Here is a 26,365-nt window from a genome sequence, read left to right as displayed (position 1 = left end):
CGCTGGGGACCTCAGTTAAGGAACTTCTGCCCAGGAGCAATCCCTCGATAAAGGCAAGGATGAGCTGATAGTGTGGTACCTGTGTGAGATACGGAACCTCCAAAGTATTGCACAATGTACAGGAAGCTTTATCTAAGGCAACATTTTTAATGCAAAAATGAATTCTTAATTATTAAAGTGAGAAAAAGATATTTAGAGACCTAATTCTCAGTAACAGAACCTTTGTTGAATTCTGACTTGAATCAGTGTTACAGGGGAAGATCTGGGGAAATTATACAATCACCTAGTGTTTTAGCAACTTATCTTTTCCAAATAGATGGAGGGTTTAAAGAATTTCTCTACTAATCATATTGTTTATTTTCAGAGTAAAGTTAAGTACAAAGTAAATAGATAAATAAGTCACACTTAAAAGGAAATTGACATTTACCAAGATCACCAAAATACACATATATTAAAAATAGACCTTGTCTTTGATGTTTATTTCACATTATCTAAGTACATCCAGTTATGCAAATTTACATTTTTATTTCACATCTTTTGTTCCTGATATACATATAACAGGACAAAGAACACATATGCAAGATTCAGCCTGGAAAACCCTGCTCAGAGAAAACAAGATTCTCAGCTGCCTCATTCTTTCTGCATGTGTACAAATACAATTCTAAATAACTGAAGTAAAAATCAAGATTGGTAAGAGAAAACAGTGACTAAATTTTCATGCCACCTGAGGTTATTTGTACTTGATTTTTAAAACAGTCTTCTGATTACCGAATTACAATTCAATAGGTAACATTTCTTTGGGAGCTCCTTAAACTACTTCAGGATGCTTAGGTCTTTGGGGTTCTTCTAACCTGCATGTGGTCGACGCTGGCTACACACCAGTGATGCTTAAATTTTAAGTTGGCATTCTTGTGCTGTGTGTTCACCTAAGCTATTTTTTTCAAGTGGTAGTCAGTATCCTTATCCCTCTTCTATGAAAATCCCTTGCCAGATAGAACATGAGCAATTATTTCTTCAATTAGGCAAAGAAAAAGGACAGGCCAGTTCACTACAGTACTAATTTTAAAGGAAACAATCACATTGCATTAAAGACCTTAACATTTTAGTTACAATGTTATGAGATTCAAATATATCTAAATCACATTAGGATACTAGATGCCTGCGTGTTCATTCTGTTCAATGTTGCCCACGAGATCTTTCGTATCACTCATTCCTGGACTTGATCTGCTATTAAAATAGAGAGTGTTTTCAAAAGTGTTCTCTTGAGGTAAGTGCACACGTCTTTTCTTATAAAAGAAATACGCCGCGAGGCCAGCACCCGCTATGATCAGGAGGACCACCATGACAACGACTCCTGCCAGGCTGGAAGAAGGTTTGGAAGGACCCATCTTCCTTGGGTCAGCTAGAAATAAATAAAATAATGAGGAGAAAGGTGGAGGGAGGCAAAAGGTAGAATGCTATGGAGAACAAGACAACTTTCTTTTTTGAAAAGCTAAAATGCATGAATGTCCTTTCATTTCAAATGTTTTTTGACATTTGTCAGACAGAAATGAAGGACATGAAAACAGGAGTCCATGTGACATAGAGGATTGTTTTAGATGTTAAGATTATTGTTCAGTTGCAGGAATATTCCATCTGTTAGTTTTAAATCAATGTTTTTGTTGTTGTTGTTGTGTTTTTTAAAGATGTATTTATTTATTTGAGAGAGAGAGAGAGAATGAGAGTGTGAGCGAGAGTGAGAGCAGGGGGAGGGGCAGAGAGAATCTCAAGCAGACTCTGCACTGAGCACGGAGCCCTGCACAGGGCTCGATCCCAGGACCTATGAGATCACAATCAAAGCCAAAACCAGGAGTCGGATGCTCAACCAACTGAGCCACCCAGGCACCCCAGTTAACATCAATGTTTTAAAATATGCACCCCTGTTTCAAAATAATTTAATGCTGCTTACAAATCCATCATATGAAGATAAATAGTAATAATAATGATGATAAAAAAAAGCAAGGGAGAAAATTAGGGAAAAGAGAAAATAAGAGTAGTAGCAAACTGAACTCATGAGTATAATCAGTTAACAAATAGCACCCAGGAGGTTAGTAAGGAGGTTGCAGGCAAACCATAAATCTGAGGGTTTTTTAGCTGCCAACAAAATTGGCAAAATAAGATCAGTTACCATCAGTTACCTGATTCAAGTCGTCTATAAAAATAAAATTTAAAACATTGCTTAAAAAAAAAGAAAAAAAACCCACAAGGATTCCAGAGAAATCTCTCCTGTCGTTTCCACAAGGCACCTCTGTAATGCAGCAATGTCTTCGATAGTATCTATGGTAAAAACACCAACCTGACTCCAAGGTCTGCTCTCTTAGAGCATTATTCAAGGGAGGTTGATGACATAATGACAAAGGCTAATGCAGCTCAAGCAATTCTACTGAGAATACAGGGGGTATAGGAAAGGATTATTACGGTTTTTAAAACAAGCAAATTGTATTGATATATTACTAAGAACTTAAAATTTCATAATGGTCTTACCTTTTGTGGTAATTAATGTATGAGTAGGTTCAGCATCAACAACTGTTTGTGAAATAAAAAAAAATTAAATATTTATAAAAGCCCATAATAATTGCATGCAGATAGTGACTATTATTTGGTTCGCAGACACATGGAATCCTCCATATTTGGTTCATGGTGATATGATATATAGATGATAGATGATAGACAAATAGAATCTAGAAGACCTATGTACGTGTGTATGTATGTAACTATCGATCCATCCATCCATCCACCCATCCTGTATCAGCATCCTATAGCTGTAGGGAGAGTTTGAATACAAAGACAATTCTGAAAATACAGTCCACTGAGTTGCATTTGACCCACTGATACTGACCCTCAAAATCTAACCAATCTATCCAAAAATAACGTATTCTAGGCTGTTTTGAAATTGGCCCACGGAAGCCTAAGGTACCACAAGGCGTTTGAATGAAAAGTAAAACAAGACTCCCACACTGCACCAAAGTGTCTCAAAGAGAGTTTTAAAAGACTGAAGAACTACACAATTCCAAAATAATAAAATCTACTGAGATAGAGTGTTAACTTCTCTAATTCCTATATTTAAATCTATTATTTAATTAATAATTTTATCTCTTGGGAAGCATATTATGTGAAGTAGATTGGCATAAAATATTATTAAAGTCTAGAGAGTACTACATGGTGGGCATGGAACACCATTAATTCCTCCAATCCTTGTCTTTACATGATCTGCTACTTAATCTCAGACGGAGATTTAATTGGTCTTACATGATTTATTCCATAGTAAATTCTGATTCCTCTCCAGAATCTTAATACCTTCTGGTTTGGTGGAGATGACAAACTTTACCCCCTTTTCCTTTTATGCCGTAAGGCTTTATAAGCTGACTCTTCAAACCACCTGCAACTCCACAGTCCATATGCCTGGGTATCCCATCATAAATGTATTGATATACCTAAATCATTATGGCAGCTACACAGACAGAGTTTGCTCCCACAGAGCTGCAGACAACAACTAATCACTAGGGATTCTTCACTTACTCAGGGAGAGAGCTTGCATGAGACCTGTAACCACATTATAATCCCACGTGTGACCCCTTAATATTTGAAAGAAACAATGGCCTGTGAACATAGGTACTGCAAGGAAAATTCTTACTTTTTGGTCTTTTACAAATATATCCTTTGTAGGAAGAACAGTGAATATTATTCCAAAATCCAGAAGATGCGGATAAAGCTACACAATCATTTCGTTCACCAGAGGGATCTCCTGTGTTCCAGTTGACAAAGGAGACTGGATTGTTGTTTACCCACAGCCACTTTCCTGATGATCAAATGAAGTCAGTAAAAAGAGAAGTTAAAAATTACCCACCTTCAAATAAAATCAACCTATTCATGCAGAATTTCTAAGCATATTATTTTATACTATAATCAATAGTTGTTTACAACCAGACTTTTAGTATGCAAGATTACACTGACCAATTATTGCAGGGAAAAAAACTGAAAAGAATATGTTTCTTATATAGCTTTAGTTGAAAACTGATTCCTAATTAGTACAAATACATATGCTTATCCTTCCCTAATTTTTTTTTTCTGGCAAAAGATAGAAATTATTTTTTAAAGCTTCTTAAACTAACTTAGCTACACAACACTCCTTTAATCAATAGCCTTTAAGATAGCATAATATGTGAGTCATTTAAAATTTCAGTTCTTATTTTAAATGAAAATATAAGTTTGAATTTTCAAACTCTTCACAAATTAATCATTATTTAAGGCAAGACTTTCTGGAACAGAAAACTTGTTTTGCACAGAGCATTTTGAAATATTTGTGATTAAATAATTGTTCTGCAAATTTACCTTCAACATTTCTGAACAATCCTATCCAAAAATTGGTTTTGCTTTGAAGTGGTTCTACTCGATAGGACAGAAAACTTGATTCAGCAGCACTTTCAATGGAAACCAAAGAGGAGCCTGCAAAGTATGAAGAAACAATGTGATGGAACTACATTTAAGTAACTAAAAATATTTTTATAATGATAGTATTGATAGCAAGAGCAATAAAAATCACCCTAACATCTCCACTTAAGGTGAAGAATTTCAAAGAGTAGACATTTGACTTCTCAAAATTTCAGTTTCCCTTCTGAAAATATGATTGGGGGGGAGCACCTGGGTGGCTCAGTCGGTTAAGCAGCCAACTCTTGATTTTGGCTCAAGTCATGATCTCAGGGTCATGAGGTCGGGCCCTGCATTGGGCTCTGCTCTAGGTGTGGAGCCTGCTTAAGATTCTCTCTCTCCCTCTCCCATTGCCCCTCCCCTGCTCATGCTCTCTTAAAAAAAAAAAGATTTTTTTTAAGCATAATTTTTGTATAAGCACTGGATGAGCTGTGGCAAGACATGCAAAGACCAGTAGGACAATGTGTCTTTTTTTTTTTTTTTTTTAATTCTGCTTTAATGTTTCACAGGCACTTGAAGCTCAACATGTACAAAACAAACTCATAAAATTTTTGCCTAGAAATCTTATTTCTCCTTAGCTGTTGACATATCAGCAAGCAGCTGATATGGCCTGTGAATATAGGTACTGCAAGGAAAATTCTTACTTTTTGATCCTTTACAAATATATCCTTTCCACTCACTCAAGCGTGAACATGAGTCATTCTTGACTTCCACCCTTTCTAGTGCCTATGCCCAAATTCTGTTGTGATTTTACTGTTTCAATAGTTGTCACATCTGTCTGCTTCTCCCTGTTTCTACTACCTCTACCTTAAGAATGGGCACTAGCATCTCATACTCAAATTATCGCACTAGCTCTTGTGGTAGACAGAATCTAAGATGGTTCACTTTGATCCCTGCCTCCTGATATATAAGCATTTATGTAATATCCTCCTCTTGAGTGTGGGTTTGGGTATAGCGATGTGTGTGTGTGTGTGTGTGTGTGTGTGTGTGTGAATTTTTTAAATTTGAGTACAGTTGACACACAATGTTACATTAGTTTCAGGTGTACAAATTAGTGACTTGACAAGTTTATATATTATGCTATATTCACCACAAGTATAGTTACCATCTGTCCCATTACATCACTAATATAATATCACTGCATTCCTTTTGCTCTTTCATTCCCTTTACTTACTCATTCCATAACTCGAGGCCTGTATCTCTCCCTCTCTCACCTTCACCCATTTTGCCCAACCTTCTACCTCCCTCCCTCTGGCAACCATCAGTTTGTTCTCTGTATTTAGAGTTCTGATTCTGCTTTTTGTTTGTTTATTATTTTTTTTAGATTCCATCTGTGAGTGGAATCATATGGTATTTGTTTGACTTATTTCACTTGGCAAAATACCCTCTAGGTCCATCCATGCTGTTTAAAAAAAAGCACAATCTCATCCTTTTTTATGGCTGTGTAATATTCCATTGTGTGTGTGTGTGTGTGTGTGTGTGTGTGTGTGTGTATACATACTACATTTTCCTTATCCACTTGTCTATTGATAGACACTTAGGTTGCTTCCATGTCTTGGCTATTATAAATAATGCTGCAATAAACATAGGGGTGCATATATTCTTTTTGAGGTAGTGTTTTTGTTTTCTCTGGGTAAATACCCAATAGTGGAATTATTGGATGATATGATAGTTCTATTTTTAATTTTTTGAGGAATTTCCATACCATTTTCCACAGTGGCTGCACCAATTTTCATGCCCACCAACAGTCTGTGAGGGTTCCTTTTTCTCCACATCCTCACCAACACTTGTTATTTCTTTTCTTTTTGATTTTAGCCATTCTGACAGGTGTGAGATGATACCTCATTGTGGCTTGGATTTCTATTTCCCTAATGATTAATGATGTTGAGCATCTTTTCATATGTCTGTTGGCCATCTGGATGTCTTCTTTGGAAAAATGTCTATTCAAGTCATCACAGAGTATGTCTTAACAAGGTTATGGTTCAGGAGATAGCATAGATAGAAGCATGGGTTAGAAGAGAAAATATGTATGATATGTAATTAATATGTCAAATGAGGGGAAGATTTGTTTTAGGTGGAGCAACTAAAGGGGAGCATGGAGAAAGTAGAATTTAAGATATTAAGAAGCATAGGATTTCAAGTGGAAAGAATAGAAAATAATTCCAAGAAGAGAAGGAATGAGAGAGGAGACAGAGAGGGAAGCATAGAGCTTCTTCAAGAACATGGCACACATTGGGTGGCTGGGTGATAGACATTGGGGAGGGTATGTGCTATGGTGAGTGCTGTGAATTGTGTAAGACTGTTGAATCACAGACCTGTACCTCTGAAACAAATAATACATTATATGTTAAAAAAAAAAAAAAAGAAGAAGAAGATAGCAGGAGGGGAAGAATGAAGGGGGTGGAAATCGGAGGGGGAGACGAACCATGAGAGGCTATGGACTCTGAAAAACAAACTGAGGGTTCTAGAGGGGAGGGGGATGAGGGGATGGGTTAGCCTGGTGATGGGTATTAAGGAGGGCACGTTCTGCATGGAGCACTGGGTGTTATGCACAAACAATGAATCATGGAACACTACATCAAAAACTCATGATGTAATGTATGGTGTTTAACATAACATTAAAAAAAAAGAACATGGCACACAGATACATGGATTCCTCCATATTTGGTTTATGATGATAGGATATAGACAAATGATGGATAGATAGATCTATCTACTGGGAGGAACCTAGAGTGTTAATAGATGGCTCAGTTTGGCTGGAATACTCTGGTCAACAGGTGAAAAAAAGACTTGGGTTAGGCCTCTCTGCAGATGGAAAGAGATTGGTATTTAAGGTAGTGATAAAGAACACTTAGTCTCTTCAGGCAGCAGGATTAATTATTAATCCTGCTGTTAGGTATAGGACTGTACAAAGTAAAAAGAGAGAGGAAAACTGAAAGACTGGTTAGATTACTATGGCATCAACATCTCACATTACATTAGGGTTGATTCAGTGTCAGCATTAGAGTTTATAGTAAATATCTATAGCTTTATAAGAATAACAACTAATATATTTTAAGCACTTTATGCCAGACATTTCACATTGTGCTTTACAAGTATGGTCTCACTAGAAATTTACAACCACCTTCTTAAATGAGCACTACCATTACCTCACTTTATAATAGATAAAGACCCAAAAGTACAGAGGGTAATTTGTCAAGATCCAGTGATGGGCTGAGTCATAGCATGATCCAGGCGTTCTGAATCTCAAAACCCTACACTTAACCATATGCCTGCATCCCATGTTACTGGGTCCTGGATGATCCCCTTGATGATTGTTTTTATTGCATGATTACATATTCCACCATTTAACAGATTTCAAAGATAATAACCATTTCAAAATATTTGTGACATGTTTTGATAAATGAGAATCATTCATCTTATTTATAGGAAAACATAGTCACCTAAAGTTGAAAACAAAGTTTCTCCATATTCATTGCAAGTTTTTAAAAAAAACACTTAGCAACATGAAGAGGAAAAATATTTTTTAATTAAAAAATTCTGAAGCAGACTTTGGTGACACCATAAGGAATGGCAGAATAACTATCCATGAAAATCCTGTCCTCTACAAAAGCAGTAAGAACACTGACAAATTTCAGAACCCTAAAAATTAATCAACAGGTTGTAACAATCCAGGAAGTATTTATTTAAAAAATAGTCAGTCTTTGGATGAAGAGTGAGCTTCATGGTTTTTTGACTTGTTCTAATTTCATTGCCTTATCCTCAGCTTTCGGTTTACCTTAAAAACAAACAGCACCCAAATCACAGTGAAAACCAGCAGCCTAGAAGCCACCAGAATAGTCGGAATGGGGTTGGAGCTCTTTCAAAGTCCCAATTCAATGAATTTCCATTATTTTATCTCTCTGAGAGTTCAGTGGAAAGTCTCACTTGCAAAGCTTGGCTTTATTTGTCCTAATTCAGAACTCAACTGTGTCAATAGCCTTCTTTCTGAGGGCATTTTTCAAAAACTTTCAGTGGCAATTGTCTAACATCATAGATGCCTGAGGTAGGGATAACAGGTGAGGAAAAGAGGATAACAAAGAAAAAAAGCTTAAAAGGAAAAATGGGAATAAGCGGTCCATAGTGAGCTCCAAAAACCTTCAATCCATTCTTGGGAATCTAGAAGGCCACAGACAGGCACTGGGGCATGTACACAGCCGGGACCACATGCATGCTTATGAAAAATCTGAGGGACTCCTAAGCTCTCACCCCTGGCTGACCTTGAGGGTCTGCACAAACAGGAAGCGAGGACTAAGGCAGAGTTTTAAACTACTTGAATGAACGTGGAAGGCAGTATCTTCAGGCAGAGTCCCTCAGGAAAACCTGGGAGACTTATTGGTTCTAGGCATTTAAGGAAATCTGTTCCCAATCATTAGCTGACCACTAAGCTAGCAGTGACTGCAGTGACCACACATGAAAAAGAATACAAGCTTTACAGAATTAGTGAAGGAAAATCACTAAACCAGAAAAAAACAACAAACAGCAACAATGGCATACTCTGTGGAATGGAAAGAATCTCATTTCCAGAGTTGCCCATCATATTATTTAAAATGTCCAGTTTTCAACAAAAAATTACAGAAAATGCAAAAAACAAGAACATATGGCCCATACCAAGAAACAAAACAGTCAATACCAACTGTTCCTGAGAAAGCCACACCTTCGATTTACCAAAGACCAAATCAGCTATGTTAAAGAAATAAAGGAAAACATGTATAAAGAATGAAAAAAAAGTATGTAATGCCTCACCAAATAGAGAATATTAAGAGAGAGATAGAAATTATTTCTTAAAATTCTGGAGTTGAAAATTACAATAATTGAAAGGAACAATTTACTAGAGCAGCCTAAGAGCTGATATGATTAAGCAAAAGAAATAACCAAAAAAACCCATGAAAACAGGTAAATTGAAATTATCCAGTCTGAATAATGGGGGGGAAAAAAAGAAAATTTACAGAGCCTCAGAGATTTGTGGGATATTATCAAGTGTATCAAAATATACATAATGGGTATCTGAGAAGGAAAAGACAGAGAAAGAAGCAAAAAGAACACTTGAAGAAATAATAGCCAAAAATTCTGAAATTTGATGAAAAACATTAATGTATACATCTAGGAAACTCCACATCTATCCAAGCTCCAAGTAAGACAATTGCAAGGAAATTCACATCACAAACTGTCAAAAGATAGAGATTCTTAAAATCAGCAAGAGAGAGGTAACTCATCATGTACAAGAGATCCTCAAAAAAACTAACACTGATTTCTCAACAGAAAACATGGAGGCCAGAGGGCAGTGCACAAGATACTAAAAAAGGTTGGAAAAAAAATGATTGTTGACCAACAACTTTCTATCCAGCAAAACTATCCTTCAAAAGTGAGGGAAATTTTAAGACATTCTAGATAAACAAAAATGGAGAGAAATTGTCACAAGCAGATTTACTCTATAAAAATTCTAAAGAGAGTTCTTAAGGCTAAAATGAGACGATACTTGACAGAAACTCAAATCCACAGGAAGATATAAAAAGCACTAATAAAGGTACCTACCTAAGTAAAAATAAAAGACAGTATTAATTTATTTTTTGTTTATAACTCATTTTTAAAACATGATTTAAAGATTAACTACATAAAGTTAATAATTATAAGTCTGTACTGGTGGGCATACAATATATAAAATGTGTTTGTATGACAATAACACACAAAGGATTGTGGAGGGAATAGAGTTATATAAGTGCAAAAGTTTCATATACTATTAAAATTAAATTCATATTAATCTGAACTAGATTATTTCATATTAAAATGGCAATTATCAACCCCAGGGCAACCACTAAGAAAATAAACTATACCTAGTAAATAAATAACAAGGAAATTAAAATGTACACTAGAGATTATCTATTTAACGTGAAAGAAAGTAGAAATGGAGAAATAGAGGAACCAAAAGACACAAGACATACAGAAAATAAATAAAATGGCAGATAAAAATCCTACCTTATCAATAATTACATTACATGTAAATGGATTAACCACTCCAATCAAAAAACAGATTGGCAGAATAAATTTAAAAATTAAAATAAGTAAATAAAAATAAAAATTTAAAGTATCTAACTATATGCCATCTATAAAATACACACTTGAGATTCAAAGACACAAAAAGATTGAAAGTAAGAGCATGGAAAGAGATACACCATGCAAATAGTAACTTAAAAAAAAGTTGAAGGCCTAAGATGAAAGAATCATTCATCTTATTTATAGGAAAACATAGTCACCTAAAGTTGAAAACAAAGTTTCTCCATATTCATTGCAAGTTTTTAAAAAAAACACTTAGCAACATGAAGAGGAAAAATATTTTTTAATTAAAAAATTCCAAGGTAGGTACCTTTATCAGCTATACTGATATTGGACAAAATAAACTTTTAAACAAAAATTGTTGCTAGAGGGTGCCTGGGTGGCTCAGTTGGTTAAGCGACTGCCTTCGGCTCAGGTCATGATCCTGGAGTCCCGGGATTGAGTCCCGCATCAGGCTCCCTGCTCGGCAGGGAGTCTGCTTCTCCCTCTGACCCTCCTCCCTCTCATGCTCTCTGTCTCTCATTCTCTCTCTCTCAAATAAATAAATAAAAAATCTTAAAAAAAAAAAAAATATTGTTGCTAGAGACAAATAAGGACATTTATAATGATTTAAGTTTCAACTCATTAAGAAGATATAACAATTATAGACATATATATGTAATATACATACATATACGTACGTATATGTATATATATACACGTATACACATATACGTATGTAATATACATATATGTATGTATATTACATATATATGTCTATAATTGTTATAGATATGTTATATATATAGATGTTATAGATATGTTATATATATACCTGTTATATATATAGATATGTTATATATTGATATCTATATAAGGATAGGTTATATATATCTGTTACAAATAGGTTATATATATATACACATACACCATGTATATACCTTATATATATATATATATATACACCTTACACCATATATATATATATATATATATATATATACACACACACACACACACACCCCCCTTACAATAAAGTTCCCAAATAAATGAACCAAAAACAGGCAAAGAGACTTCACTTGACTCAGAATTTAAAGCCAAAACTAATAGCAAGGGACTAAGATGGCAAAATAGGAGGTTCCTGAAACTCCCTCTTTCATAGACACACCAATGAACAGCTACACATGGAGCAACTACCTCAGAGAACCCAGAAACAAGCTGAGTTACTCTGACATTTAGGGTGACTGAGAATATCTCTACTTCTAAAGGAGTAGGAAAGGCTGAGACATACTTTCTCTATAAACCCTATCTCCAGTAGACCACCACACAATCAGGAGGGAATACCCAACTCCCAGCTTTTCCCTGAAGAGAGAAGGGTTTGGACCATACCTCTAGCACTCCAAGTTTTAGGGCTCCCACCTAAGGGACAGGCCACCAAACCATCTCGCTCTGAAAACCAATGGGGTTTGCAGCCAAAAGACCCACAGGACTACAGAAAACAAAGAAATAGTTCTTAATGGGCACGTGAGAATTCACTACAGCTATCTCCCCAGGACTCAGCTAAGAGGAAACAGGAAAAATGCCCATTTTTTCAGCCTTTTCTTGGAGAGGGACTAACTGCATACTTTACAACCCACTGCCCTGTGGTCCAGCTGCTAATTTACATGCATCTATGAGCAAGGTGTGATTTTCCACAGAGCCTGGGGTACCTGGGGGGGGTACTTCCACCACCTTTTTTCCCTGGCTTGCCACAATGACAAAAGCAGGTCACCAATATTTCTCTGGAAGGAGCATGTACACACACCTGGCTTATATACTTTCCTAGCTGCCACTTGAGGGTCCAGCTTCTAATCAGCCTGCATTTATATGCTGACTGTGATTTTCTCCTTTGGAACATCATAGGGCCCTTGCACACCCTCAACTACTGGGAGCCACTAAAAAACAAAGATGGCAGCTTAGACCATCACAAAGTTTTGAGAGACAAACAGGAGGTTGGGTTGGGTTAATTGATGAGGTTCATCTCCTACATGACACCAGACTTTCAAAACTGGGAGAGGTGTTTGTTTTATCCAGTGTGCAGAAACCAACACAGAGAGTCCAGGAAAATGAAGAAAAGGAGAAATATGTTGCAAACAAAAGAACAAGATAAATCTCCAAACAGATCTTAATGAAACAGAGATGACGATTTATCTGACAGAGTTCAAAATAACAGTTATAAAGATGCTCATTTAGGTCAAGAAAGCAATGTGCAAACAAAGTGAAAATTTCAACACACAGAGAGAAAGAATCAAAAAGTACCAAACAGAAACCACAGGGCTAAAGAATAACTGAACTGAAACATACAAGAGTGGGTGGGATTCAATGGCAGACCAGATAAAGTGGAAGCAAGAAACAATGGCCTCCAAGAAGGGCCAGTCAAATATACCCAGAAGAGCAAAAAGAAGAAAACAGGTGGCAAGTTCCTTGTCATTGTTCTTGGGGATAATTTTTTTTTTTTTTTGACACCAAAAGCAAAAGCAACAAAAACAAAAATAAATAAGTGGGACTGCAACAAACTAAAAAGCTTCTGCACAACCAAGGAAACCATCAACAAAATGAAAAGGCAGTATTTGCAAACTGCATATCCTAATAGAGGTTTAAGATCTAAAATGTACAAGGAACTTACACAATTCAATAGCAAAAAAACAAATGACCCAATTAAAAAATAGGCAAATAGAACTAAATAGACATTTTTTTTCCCAAAGAAGACTTAAAAATGGCTAACAGGTACATGAAAAATTCTCAACGTCACTAATCATCAAGAAAATACAAATCAAAACCACGATGAGATGAGGCATCACTTCACACCTGTTAGACTGGCTATTACCAAAAAGACAAGATAAATCCTAGCAAGAATGTAGAGAGAAGAGACCCCTTGTACACTATTGGTGGGAATCTAAACTGATACAGCTCCTATGGAAAACAGCATGAAGGTTCCTCAAGAAATTAAAGAGAACTATCATATGATCCAGCAGTCCCACTTCTGGGTATATATATCCAAAGGCGATGAAATCATTTCTCAAAGATATCTCTCTACTTCCATGTTCACTGCAGCATTATTCACAATAGCCAAGGTACAAAAACAACCTAAGTGTCCATCACAGATGGATGCATAAAGAAAATATAGTGTGTATATATATATTTGTGACATATATATTTATTTATTTGTGACAACACTGACTAACCATACCATTCTGAGGAAACAAGCCAGACAGAGACAGATGAACTCTCCATAGTATCACTTATATGTAAAATTAAAAAAAAAGAGAGAGAAAGAATGGTGGTTGCCAGGGACTGTGGGGTAGGGGGGAGGGAGATGCTGGTGAAAGGGTACAATGTTTAAGTTATAAGATGAATAAGGTTTTAGGATCGAATGGATAACATGGTGACTATAGCTGATAATGCTATATTTAAAATTGAGATTTGCCCAGAGAGTAGAACTTAAGTGTTCTCATCAGAAAAGAATAAAAAAGGGTATATATGTGATATGATGGATGTGTTAATTAACTTGATGGTGAGAATCCCTTCACAATCAAATTATCACAGTGTACACTTTAAATGTCTTATAATTTTATTTATCCATTATACCTCAATAGAACTGAAGGGGGAAAAAGCCTAAAAGTAAAAAGAAAAGGTCAAAACTCAAGGTTGACTTTTGAATGAATTTGAAGGAAATGAGAATATAGCTCTTGTATATATATCACTGTTGGATAGAGAACACTGACTTAGGGCCACCTGGGTGGCTCAGTTGGTTAAGTGACTACTTTTGGCTCAGGTCATGATCCCAGGGTCCTGGGATCAAGCCCTGCATCAGGCTCCCTGCTCCACGGGAAGCCTCCTTCTCCCTCTCCCACTCCCCCTGCTTGTGTTCCCTCTCTTGCTTGTCTCTCTGTCAAATAAATAAATAAAATCTTAAAAAAAAAAAACCACTGACTTAGAAGACAATCAAAATGTAGTAAAAGAATAATTCAGTAATTTTTTAAGTGGGATTTAATTAAGTGGATTTTTAAATGCATTCTGAAAAATTAACTTTAACATTTTTATTTTGAGAGGAAAATTATCCATCTATGTCATGTCTGAGTTTTGTCTTGTTTTTCTTCACAGATAAGATAACCTGAGCTAAATGCTTTTCTATTAATGGTAAAGCAAAATGGCCCCTGGGCACTGTGGAACCCAAGCTAATAGTGAGAAGAGGGGAACACAACACTTTGGACAACTGAGAATGACAATCCTAACCATTTCGAAGATTAGGGCAGAAAGTCCGAAAGACTTGTTCCACAAATGATTACTTTCTACTGTAATTCTTGAAAATTTTGAGGCTACAGTGTTATCAATTACATTGGGGGGGGACATGATGTTGCCCGTTCTATTACAATATAAATTATGGAGAAAAATAAGTATCTTTACATTCCATATGATTTTAATGTACAGTGTTACTAGTATCATGGTAGTCCAGAATAGATGATGATGGGATTTCCTTACAGTTAAGGTGGCACTTACCCATTCGGAGGCATTCCAGAGAGGCTTGACCCCAGTTTCTTGTGTATGAAGACTCAATATAGTAGCAGTGACCATGGAAAGGAATCCATGCTGTGTGTTCTGACTCTGGGCATCTGCCGGGCAGCTGTGGGGGTTCAGTGGCAGGGATTTCTGTTAATAAAAAGACATTTAAAATAAAATAAAACCTGAAGTTTCTGCAATATGATATAGTAGCAGCTAAGGAAAATTTTATCGCCAATCATTATTTTTAAGAAGTTCTGATGGATCATTTGGATCTGCCATTTTTGTTATTGGGTGTTCTTTGTACTTTATCTTTTTGTTGTCATTTTAAATATATTTCAATAGACTGTATTCTGGTAGATTAGAAATAAATCACAGTCATACTGAAGAAGGCAGATCTATAAATACTTATAAAGATGTTAGGTCCCTTAAAAAGATCACCTAAAAACAATTTGCAAAGGAAGCCCCCCTTCAAGACACTCTTTTCTGAAATCCTAACCCCTATTAATGCTTGTTAGCTATGACTGATGTCTATGATAGAACTAAATGGGACAGTTAAAACTCTAGGACTGTATCCCTGTCCCCTTCTAGAACTATAGTCTAGGAAAGCTAAAACCATAATATCACTGATTCTGATTAATCTATATGCATTCTGATAAAAATTATTTTGATACAGATGTGCTGTTGATATAAAAGGTAATCATAATTTCCTGACAAATCTGACATCAGAGATGCAGAGGATAATCTCAATAATAAAAACTCAAAAATCTAAAAAATGCAAATAAACTCTAGCACTGAAGAAAATTTTCTATCTCCATTATTGGATGGAGATAGAATTGGATTATTTGGATTATTTGGATCTATTTTATTTGGATCTATATATATTTGTTTGGATCTATATATATTTGTTATTATTTGGATCTATATATACTTGTTTATTACCAAGTCAGTCTTTTGTTCAGTGAAGGGATATGTTTTATTATCTTATTCTTAAGACCTCCAAGACATGTTACTGTTTAATAATACCAGTAGTGGTATGTATTGGCTAATTGAGAAAATTTCAAATCCCTTGATTGTCTTTTTTTGTATTCAATTACCATCTGATCTTTTGCAGAGAAAATAAAAACTTTCATTGCAAGATGCTGTCTTCCAGTAGCCATCAGGATCCAGATAAACGCATGCTGATTTCAGTCTGGGCTCATCAGCAGCCCAGTTAGTGTACCTCATCCTCCATTTGTCAGTCCAAGCATACTCATTATTGGTCTGCAAGGACAAAAGCAACCATTAACATGGAGTCTTGTCTCATTTAGAAAACACCAAAAGAACCTAGTGAGGAGTAAAAGTATATTTAAGACTGTGATTTGACAAACGATCTTCAACATTTGGGAACAAAAAGGACATTTTATAAATCATTTCTACCAACTTAAATTCAGGAAATGTCACCTTTCTTTAAGAGAGACTCTTGGAGTTCCCCATAACTACATCCTTGAAAGGTAATTTGAAAAACACAGACTTAAAGAAACCTATGTCTTATTCTATGAAACTTTTTCGTCACAGGTTTTCAGTGTAAAATACAAATTTTGTCTTCAGAACAAATAAAATATGTATTATATTATCACTGAAATGATAATAAAAATTAAGTAGTTTTCATTGAACTTATAGACCTTAGAGAGAAACACTAATCTCTTCTGATCTTCTCATTGTTTAGCTTTTGAAAAAGTGCACATGCAAATGACAGGTGAGGTCAGCTGGACAGATGACAGGAGACTAGGTGGCTTGCTTTCCAGTAAGGTGGTCTTTCAACAAATCATGATAGTAATTTTTACACAGCTGATTTTTTAATCAATTTACACACTTACTTTCTTATTACATTTAGTAGAATGAATTTATGATCACATAAAAATTAGTTAATAACATCAAAAATATTACTTATCAATAATATCCATTAACAGCCTAAGAGAGATTTTACAAGTAATGCTTAAAAAACATGATATGATACATAGTATTAATGAGATAAATGAATTTCAAAATAATTCAAATAGTCCCCATTTTAACTGCATTATTTAACTTACCTAGCCAATTACCAAAGATTTAATGACAAATTCAAAAGCATGTGCTATCCCAAGTTAGGATTTTGTAGTATTCTACCACGTTTAATCGCATAATGCTTACATAGTCATTAATTCCACAGATATAAGAAAGATAATACTACTGTTTTAATTACAAATGTTGGTATAGTGGAAAAGCTACTTAATCTTTCCAAAAATAAATAAAAGCCTATTTTAAACTCATGAGAGAATTGTGACCATGTCTACAAGAAGAAAACGAGTGAACTATCAAGCAAATTAATCACTAAAAATAGAGTCAATATAGACATAAAAATGTCTTGCCTAAGTTTAATCACAGAAATCATCGTGGAACCACTTACTTTTAAATGTTCACTTCCTTACTCAGGAATTACTCTGTGCATGAAGTGTACCTTTTGACCTCTGCAGCACAACATTAGAAGCTCAATCAAATCTGACACCAACTACTTTCCAGTTCTATCTCCTTCTGCCTTTTTCTCTCTTAGTGGTACTCTTTCTTTATGTTCCACCATCCCAGATGACATCTATAAAGCCCGCTTTCTCTGAGAAGCCTTCTCGGCCTTCTTCCCTGACTCAACCCATCTCTTTTCTCTCCTCTTGTTAGCACTTTTATATACCTCTCTTTGACATTTTCAATCTTGTCTCTTAGTTACTTGCAGATATCTCTATTTCTTCTATTAGGAAGTTTGCTGCCTGGCTAGCTAAATAGATGGAGGATAGATGGATCACAGGGCATCAGAGAAGACTCATTATAGGTATATTTTGGCAACTTCATCACCACTCTTAGTTCTGTGCCCCCCACCCCCTCCCCCCACCCCAATTCTCTGCCAACCTGCCTTTTTCTTTTATGGAACACAGAGAATTGACTGCAGTGAAATTCTTCACACAACTTTAGGACTGATCACTCTAGAATGGCTTGCCACAAAAAAAGTAAAAAGTGTCCTCATGATCCAAGAACCATGCCCCTGATCTGTTTTCTTAATTCTGATGGCACAGTTGTAATTGGGACACTAGAGAGGAGTAAATTAATAAATAAAAATGTTTAGATGCAGAATCTAATTTTAATATTCAAAAGCAATATTAAAGTTAATATAAGCTATATAAATCTTAGTTTGATTTCTGACTCATATCACTAGCTTGTGAGATCCTTGAAGGCATTGGATCCTTGCAAGATTGGGTCTAGTTCACCTTCACATCATTCACATTGCCCAGCACAGTGTCTTACATATAACAAACGTCCAACAGAATGAACAGAAAGAGAATCATGTTTAATCACAATGTATCAATCATGTCAAGTCACACATATTTCCAGCATCTTACCAAGTTACTGTTCAGGGCGATCCACACAGGTTCATTAAATTTTTGCATTTGCATCCATGCAAATGCATTACTATAGGGATCTAGAATGCTAGCAATAAGGGAACTGTGAAGCTTGCAATACTTCTCTGCTTCATTCCACTCTAACTTTAATTTCATGAGTGAATAGTTACTTTCACCATATTTAATAAAGCCATCTGTTGGAATTGTTGTTGGAGGATTAGGCAAGGAAGAGTCTGGAACAAAAAGATTCATTTTCATTAGCATTCTCAATAAACATACTTTGAGTGTTAATGGTACACTTTACTACCATATCTCATACATTATAAAAATAATCAGAATAGCATAAATCTAAACCATCGGGTGCTAAAAATATTTTCATGAGTCATTTCACACCAAAAAACAAAGCTCTGTTTTTTAATCAGTATGGCTGGTTGAATGAAATAATTTCCAAACTGTATTTAGACCATTAATACAGATATGTAATCAAGTTTCTAAACTAAAAAAATCCCAAAAACCAAAAAATGAAAAGAAAAAAAAAAAACCCAAAGGCTTGCAAATTCAATGAGATCTAGTATCTGAACAAAAGAAATGACACAGTTTAATCCCATCAATTAAAGAATATCTATCATTCTGTCATTACTAATCTTTATTTTACCACCTCAGTCATATTTCAAGGCCACCAACAGTCTTCCTCCCCCTCCTTCATCTGTTGTACCCTCTCCATGAATTTGCATCTCTTTGTATCTATTTGACTCTACTGTTAACTCACCTTCGAGAGCCTGCTTTAAGTTTTGGCATGAAGCCAGACACCAGTCCTGGGTTCATTTAACCCTTATCCCAGGATCAGGCTTTTCTCCTACTAATGATTGCCTATGCCTTTCAGCCAGGCCTCCCATATCTTGACCAAACTGACTCAGGGGCTGGAGCCTAAGACAGAGTCACTTTGGCTTTCTGAACTTCTTTCCTCAGTCTTCCAGTATGAGTTTCTAATGGCTGTTGTAGGCCCACCCATCCTTCGTGCCACTTACTGTCAACACCCCAAAAAAGAGTTTCTTTTTGTGTCCCTTAACGGATGTCCTAAAGTAAGAGGTTAGCAAATGACAGCCAGAGGGTGAAATCTGGCCTGTTGTTTTTGTAGCCAATGAGCCCAGAATGTCTTCTAAATGGCTGACCAAAAAAAAAAAAAAAAAAAAAAAAAAATCAAATAAGAATAATACTTTGTGACATATAAACATTGTATGAAATTCAAATTTGTGTCCATAAATAAAATTTTATTGGAACACAGCCACGTTCACTTGTTTACGTGTTGTCTATGACTGCCTAGTATCATGTCAGAGTTGAGTAGTTGCAACAGAGAATGTGTATTTACAGCCTAAAATATCTACAATGGGTCTCTCTACAGAAAAAAATTGCCAACTCCTATTCTAGGGTTCTAGATGTCCTTGCTTACCAATTTTGTCTTGGTTAATTCTCAGACCTGTTCCACTATATATTGACCTAATCTACCATCTGCCTTGTTCTGTCACTATCCCAATGCCAAACGTGCTTTTGATTACGCCTAGTATGGTAATGACTTTATTTCAGCAAGGGCAGCTTCCCCTTTCTTCTACTGCTGCTGCCACCTTGTGTTGGTAGAAGAATATCATTAAACCAAGAGACCCCGACCAGCACCCTTCACATGGTACAGCTTGTAGACACTGAATAGTCTTACCATTTCCCAGCTTGGGGAGGTCTGGGTTTGTCTCAATACCCGTGGGAAATTTGGCGACCACTAAAAGTGGCAAATGAGGCTTGAGGTAAAGCTTTAAAAAAAGTTTCATGGAAGGCTATATGCAATTAGGAAACAGCTCATCTGTCCGACTGGTTTGTTTATTAAAACACTCATAAAACAATTATAAGGAAAAACTAAAATATTGAGGGGTTATTTTCAGGTGGTTGGATTGTAGGTAATTTTTCCCCTTCTTTATGCTTTTCTGCATTTTCTAAAACATCAACAAAGAACATGTGTTACATATTTTTTAAAATGGTAGGTTTATATATATATGAATATATATATAAATAAAAACATGAATGTATAGGTGAATGATGATAAATATTTTTATTTTTTAATAAGCTTTTACTAGGGGCAAATATTCTACCACTTATGTTTATAATAGGAAGAAAAAGATTTTCAAAGAGCTTGTGAGTCATCATTCACTCCTGGAAGGATACTCGCTCCTTTTACTCAAAACCTGGGCACAAATGGCATGTGTGCTTTCTGGTGGCCTAAGATTCTGCTGCCAGAGGACAGAGCATAGAGGGGAAAGCAACAGGTCCTGGACCAGCTTCTGAATTAATGAAAGCTTAGAATTTCTGCAGTACTTTTCAATCATCTGAAAATACCTCAAGTGATTTTCACTCATGGTCATGAGTTGACCTTAGTTCCCTGATTCCCTAGAAAGTGTAGAAAAATCGGTTTGATGCATTAGAACAAGTACCTTCTAATTCAAACTCTAAGAGCTGTTCTCAGAATGAGAGCAGCCCACCCCACTCTGCACCCTCCTCTCTAAACCACCTTTTAATTTCTGGCCCTCTTTTTGTGTAGCTAGACATTTGTATCCTTCTTTCGCTGGAGACTACAGTACGTACAACCATAATCTGGACTCTCAGTAAATGTGCACATATTCTGTTTTATTTTTGTTTAACCATAGGGCTTCCTAAGATACAAAATGAAACACAAATCAGGTGTCTACATTTTTAGGGGCGCCTGGCTGGCTCAGTCGGTAGAACATGCGACTCTTGATCTCGGGGTTATGAGTTCAAGCCACATGTGGGGTATAGAGATTACTTAAAATTTTTAAGAAAAAAAGGATATCTACATTTTTAAAGGCAGAGAATACAGAACCAATGAGGTATATATGATGATTTGTGCCAAAGGTTCTCAAATTAGGCAAACAGAACCAAGTATTCTTACTGTGACATTTTAAAAAAGGTACAGGTAGGCAAATATCCTACATTTCTTATGAAGTTAGAAAAAGTTCCAACTTCAAGTGTAATCTGCACAAAATTTTTTGGTAACGGATGAAGGGGTACACTCATGAATAGTTTCTAGAAAATGTCACCCTTTTGCTCTTTCACAGAAGCACATGGATTGAGTTGAGAAACAATGTGCATGGGAATGGCCATTCTTTAAATAAAACTTTATGTTTTTAGAGCTGTTTAAGGTTTAGAGCAAAATTGAGAAGAAGGTCATTTTTTAAAATATATTAAATAACCCAGCTCTATGGGCAGGCAAGGTTTGGTAGAACTTACCAGAAAGTGTCTGGCATATGTAACCTCGTTTACTGTCACATGTGTCATCCATCCATTTTCCTGCATCCCTTGATTTCCCTCCAATAATAACCACACAGTCAGCCTGTACATTTGTGGAGAAAGGAAAATAAAAAGCAGTGTGAATCAATAATTGTTTAAATCTATTCATTAATAAGCCAAGAATATCCCTCATGCCTAACCACCAAATCTAAAGATCATCCTAATTCATTTACAGTCACTTTCAATTCATCCTTACTTTTCCATGCAACTGCTCACACTTTTCAAGGGAATCTCTCACACTGAACTCTTGCTATTTTTAATTAAAAATCAGATAGATTTGGGTAATTTTAGAGACAGGTCTGAGAAACTTTGCTATCAGAAATGGTATAAATCTCTACCAAAATTTAACAATCAAGTGTTAGGAGAATACAATATCTTCTCCATATAAATTCTCATGATTCAAACCCCCAAACAGGTATCCTACTGTTAAAGAGAAATAAGTATAATCTATATTTTTTCATTGCTAATTTAATTTATACAAGTACCATTATGGATTCAGAGCAAATTGCTGGTGTGCAGCTAGAAAGTTTCACATGTTATTTGCAATCTTACAGGGAAGTACGCCAGGCTGGAAAGAGTTTTTTTATTTTTTGTTGTGAATATGTTTGCAATATCAAGCTTCCATAGGACAATCTATGAGCCAAAGCAAGTAAAGAAGTCAAGAAACCTGCCCCTGCCGAAGTTTTCATCCAGTGTCAGATGAAGATTTTGATTTATCATGTGTTGGGCTTCTTTAACCCATTGGTTCTAATAATTATAGCTCACACCTATAATATCTGACATTGTTCTAAGTACTATATACATATTAATTCCCGTAAACTCACATCCATCCTTAGTGGTTGGTCCTATGAGTATGCCCATTTCATAGATGAAAGATCTGAGGCGCAGGTTCATTGAGGCACAGGTTAACTTGCCCACGGTTACACAGCTAATAAATAAGAGTTAGGATTCAAACCCCAGGCATGCAGTCTCCTGGCATAGACCTTGGCCACTGTACTATCGTGCTTCTCAGCAAGTGAGGAATGCAAAGCATGCTGTGAGCAGGAGTGCTCCCCAGGAAGGGTTTCTTGTTGATAAAGAGCCACAAAAGAAGGGAAGATTGCATATTATCTTGAATGGACAGAACGACTGGAACTTCTCTCCCAGGCAGTAATGAAGAGCTAGGCCAGCACGCAGTGATGCCTAGCAGAAAGATGGAAAGAATCCCAATCCTTAGCTTTGTGCCCCCATTCCCTGATCCATGGTTGCAATGCCTTTGCAACCTCCCTGCCTCCAGCCTCATTATCCCATGAACTTCAACTTCCGGGAACTCCCAATCCTACATTTAGATGCTCCACTCATTCCCATCTTCCTTCTTAGCTATTCTTATCTTCCATTACCCTTGCTTACAGTCTGTGCTCTACTCCAGAAAACCTGTAGAGAGCAAGCATGTTTCCACCACAAAATCCGTAAGAAAAGTTCTCTCACACTCTCTTTATCACACTGTATTTAATCCTCGTCATTTTTCAAGTCCTGAAATTGTAACAACACAGTATGTGTGTTTTGATTCCATTTTTGAGAAATAAACTATTTTTCATGCACTAAGAAAAAGTCTAGAAATAAATTCAACAAAAAATTAACAGTGTTTTTTCCCTGGATGGTGAGATAGCAGATTTTGCTTTTGTTGTCTCTGCTTGTCTTTATGTTCTCAAAACAAAACAAAACTTGGGCAACAATAAAATTTTTTTGCTTTACACAAAATTCACCCCCATCCAGAAATTTTTCTAAGCAAACCTCACCTCACTCCATTCTACTTTAACTTCTTCAGTAAGTTTTTAGCCCTCATGAATGTAATGAAGATGCAAAGAATTTCTCCACAGAAAATCACTAACCCATCATCTAAATGTATCTACCCTAACAGAGCTAACCCAATTAACTATCATAAAGGCACCATTTTGATCAGATCATTTTTCTGCTCTAACCTTTTCTCACTGCCCATCTGACAAAGTCCAAACTCACTCCTGGGGCAACTAAATTTCTCTAAATTCTGCTGTCAACCTTGCAAAGTTTACGACTACTTCTTTTCTGTATAAAAACCCTGCTATATCCCAAGTCATTTTTCTCCTGCCCAGACCCACCTGGTGCTTTTTTCTTGAAGATTTTATTCACCTTGCCCACTTAGCATGGTCTTCCCCACCCCACATACCCAACTTTCCTGATCATTGTTTTAAACCTCTTGAGGAAAAGACCCATAGCTGATTTTTTTTTTCTCATATTCCTTCTCTTCATCAAATGAAAGCCTCCCTAAATAAGTATTGACTGATTAGATCACGTTATCCCACAGTAAGCTTCTTTACTCCTAACTACTATAGGGCTTTATAACTGATCCTGTCATCATATACTTGCATTTCTTACTCCCTTCTTTCCTGTATCAGACTTGTGGTCTTACATAAATGTAAGCTTCTTTAAGGTCAGAACAAAATCTGCCGTTTCTTCGTGTTTTTCTCAATGCCTAGTGTGGTGTTTAACATTGACTGGTTGGCTGTTAATTGATGCAAGATTAAAAGTACTACAATAATGACACACTCATCTGTCTCTTAGGTTAATGTATGAAAGCACCTAGCACTGTGTTTGGCACGTAGTAAGTATCCTACAGATGGCAGCTCAATCATGTTAACTTCTATCTTTGGAAGGAGTAGTTGCTGTCAGACTTACAGCCTTAATACTACAAGCTTCAAGAGTTTAGAGGCAGGTGATGCAAATAAAATTGATAACTCTGGATTCAAGTGTACCTCCTGACCGCAACATAGACCCAGATTGGAGCTGGCTTTCCCATCCCTTGAGACCTCCATCAGCTACCCCACAAGTTGAAGAGTTTGTAATTGAATTTATACCCCTTCTCTTAAGGCTGGCTCAGTCTGAAACACTTAAGATCTGCAAGAATGAACCAGATCAAGGAGAACTCTGGTAGATGTTTCACAGAAGATGAATCACTAATACGCAGCCAATAAGCAGCAGGCTGACAGTACACCGAGAGTTGACCTGAAACTGATATTTACATCTTCATAGGAAAGACTGCTCCTTCTTCCGCCAGGATAACCTTTCCCCCAGTTTGTATAATGAACTCCTCGCCCATCCGTCCAAAGGAACGTGTGCTCTGAATTCACATCATTCAGCCCAGTCCAGGCATTAAAAGCGGAGTCCTTCATATGATAGGTAAGAAATGCTGAAAGAAATTTCCACAAGATAATTTTAACCTTTGGGGGAAAATACTCAAAATATGGGAAAATATTCAAAATACATATTTGTAAAATACTGTGTATGTGATTAAGGTCTTTATTATTATTTAAAACCACTTACCATGAAAACAAACACATTCTAACCTTAATATCACCTTATCACTTCAGTTCGTACTTCGGAAAGTTTTGTATAATAAAAGTCTAGGTTTTATCTGGGCCACTGCAGACAGCTGGACAGACTGGGCCATGCCCAGGGGCAGTGGGGAACTGGGACAAGGGTGGCTGAGTCCAACCCACGTGCCGCGCGCCATGTCATACACCCCGATCTGGGCTGTGGCTGCCTGCCATCCTGCAGGAAGAGGGTACGGTTTCTAATTCACACACACTCATCCTATGAGTTAGCAGGTGTCCTGATTCTTTCAATAAGATAATCTGATCATAAGAACTAGGGGGCAAATAGGGCTCTTAATCCAGAAAACGTCTAAAAATGAAACCTACTTGTCAAAACAAGAAGCATGAGGCTGTCAAGTTATCACTACTTCGGATTTCCAAACCAAAAGAGCTACCCGATTGGAACTCCCTCTCGGCAGCAACTGCTAAGGGGTCAGCAGCCATCCCACCCCATGTGCCCGGACCAAGGGGGCATCCTGACATTAAGCACTTGCATCATTAGGAGAGAAGATATAGAAGAATGCAGAGAATGTAGAGCCAGTGTGGCCTCTTTCTTCCTTGCCCGTTCTGTGGCACAGAGGAGGGTGGCAAATATCCAGAAGCTGTAAAAGGCTTCAACGAACACGTGCCCCATCCCCTGTCTACTTGGCCTTGCACACGCCTCCCACACCAGCCGGCTGCCTGCCACAGCTAGCAACCTCGTCTGCCAGGAGCCGAGGATGCCCAGGTGAATGAGCACCAACTCAACAGAACAATTTCCAAACACTTAGGCTTACACCCGACTCCTGAATGCAAATAGGATATGGAGTGACTAAGCATCTGGGTAACTCAAAGAAAATGCAAAATAGAGAGAGGCCCAAAGAGACACAATCATCGGTTTATTCATGAAACAAACAATTCCATGGAAGGGCCATGGTTACGTGTTTATTCTCCTGCTAGAGTAGCAGAGGAAATAACCGCTCTGCTCAGAGATTTGCTTATTTCTCAACTAAAGTTAAAAAAAAATTTTTTTTTTCTTTCAACATTTTTCAGAGGGAGAAGAGCATGGCTAGATATTTATTTTGGTTTTGTTTTATTTCCTAAATAAGATCTTAACTTTCCCCATCCCCAAATTAAAATGAATGTGGAAAAGCCCTACCT

General features: G+C 36.5%; 1 protein-coding gene across 1 annotated transcript in view; it reads right to left on the bottom strand.

Annotated features, from left to right (window-relative positions):
• Nucleotides 1-259: 259 nt before the first annotated feature.
• Nucleotides 260-26,365, bottom strand: part of MRC1 (mannose receptor C-type 1) — a 108,175-nt gene continuing 82,069 nt past the window's right edge. Inside the window, exons 22-30 of the mRNA XM_032425886.1 lie at nt 24,875-25,041; nt 21,777-21,879; nt 18,486-18,718; nt 16,176-16,341; nt 15,079-15,228; nt 4,372-4,485; nt 3,674-3,838; nt 2,524-2,565; nt 260-1,402 (exon numbers count right to left, since the gene is read on the bottom strand). Coding sequence (XP_032281777.1) covers nt 1,152-1,402; nt 2,524-2,565; nt 3,674-3,838; nt 4,372-4,485; nt 15,079-15,228; nt 16,176-16,341; nt 18,486-18,718; nt 21,777-21,879; nt 24,875-25,041 — 1,391 coding nt within the window. The 3' untranslated portion in view covers nt 260-1,151. The remainder of the gene's footprint in view (nt 1,403-2,523; nt 2,566-3,673; nt 3,839-4,371; nt 4,486-15,078; nt 15,229-16,175; nt 16,342-18,485; nt 18,719-21,776; nt 21,880-24,874; nt 25,042-26,365) is intronic.

The sequence above is a fragment of the Phoca vitulina genome, unplaced genomic scaffold (assembly GCF_004348235.1).
Source record: "Phoca vitulina isolate PV1807 unplaced genomic scaffold, GSC_HSeal_1.0 scaffold33, whole genome shotgun sequence".
Classification (NCBI taxonomy): Eukaryota; Metazoa; Chordata; class Mammalia; order Carnivora; family Phocidae; genus Phoca; species Phoca vitulina.
This window is presented reverse-complemented; position numbering and strand designations above follow the sequence as displayed.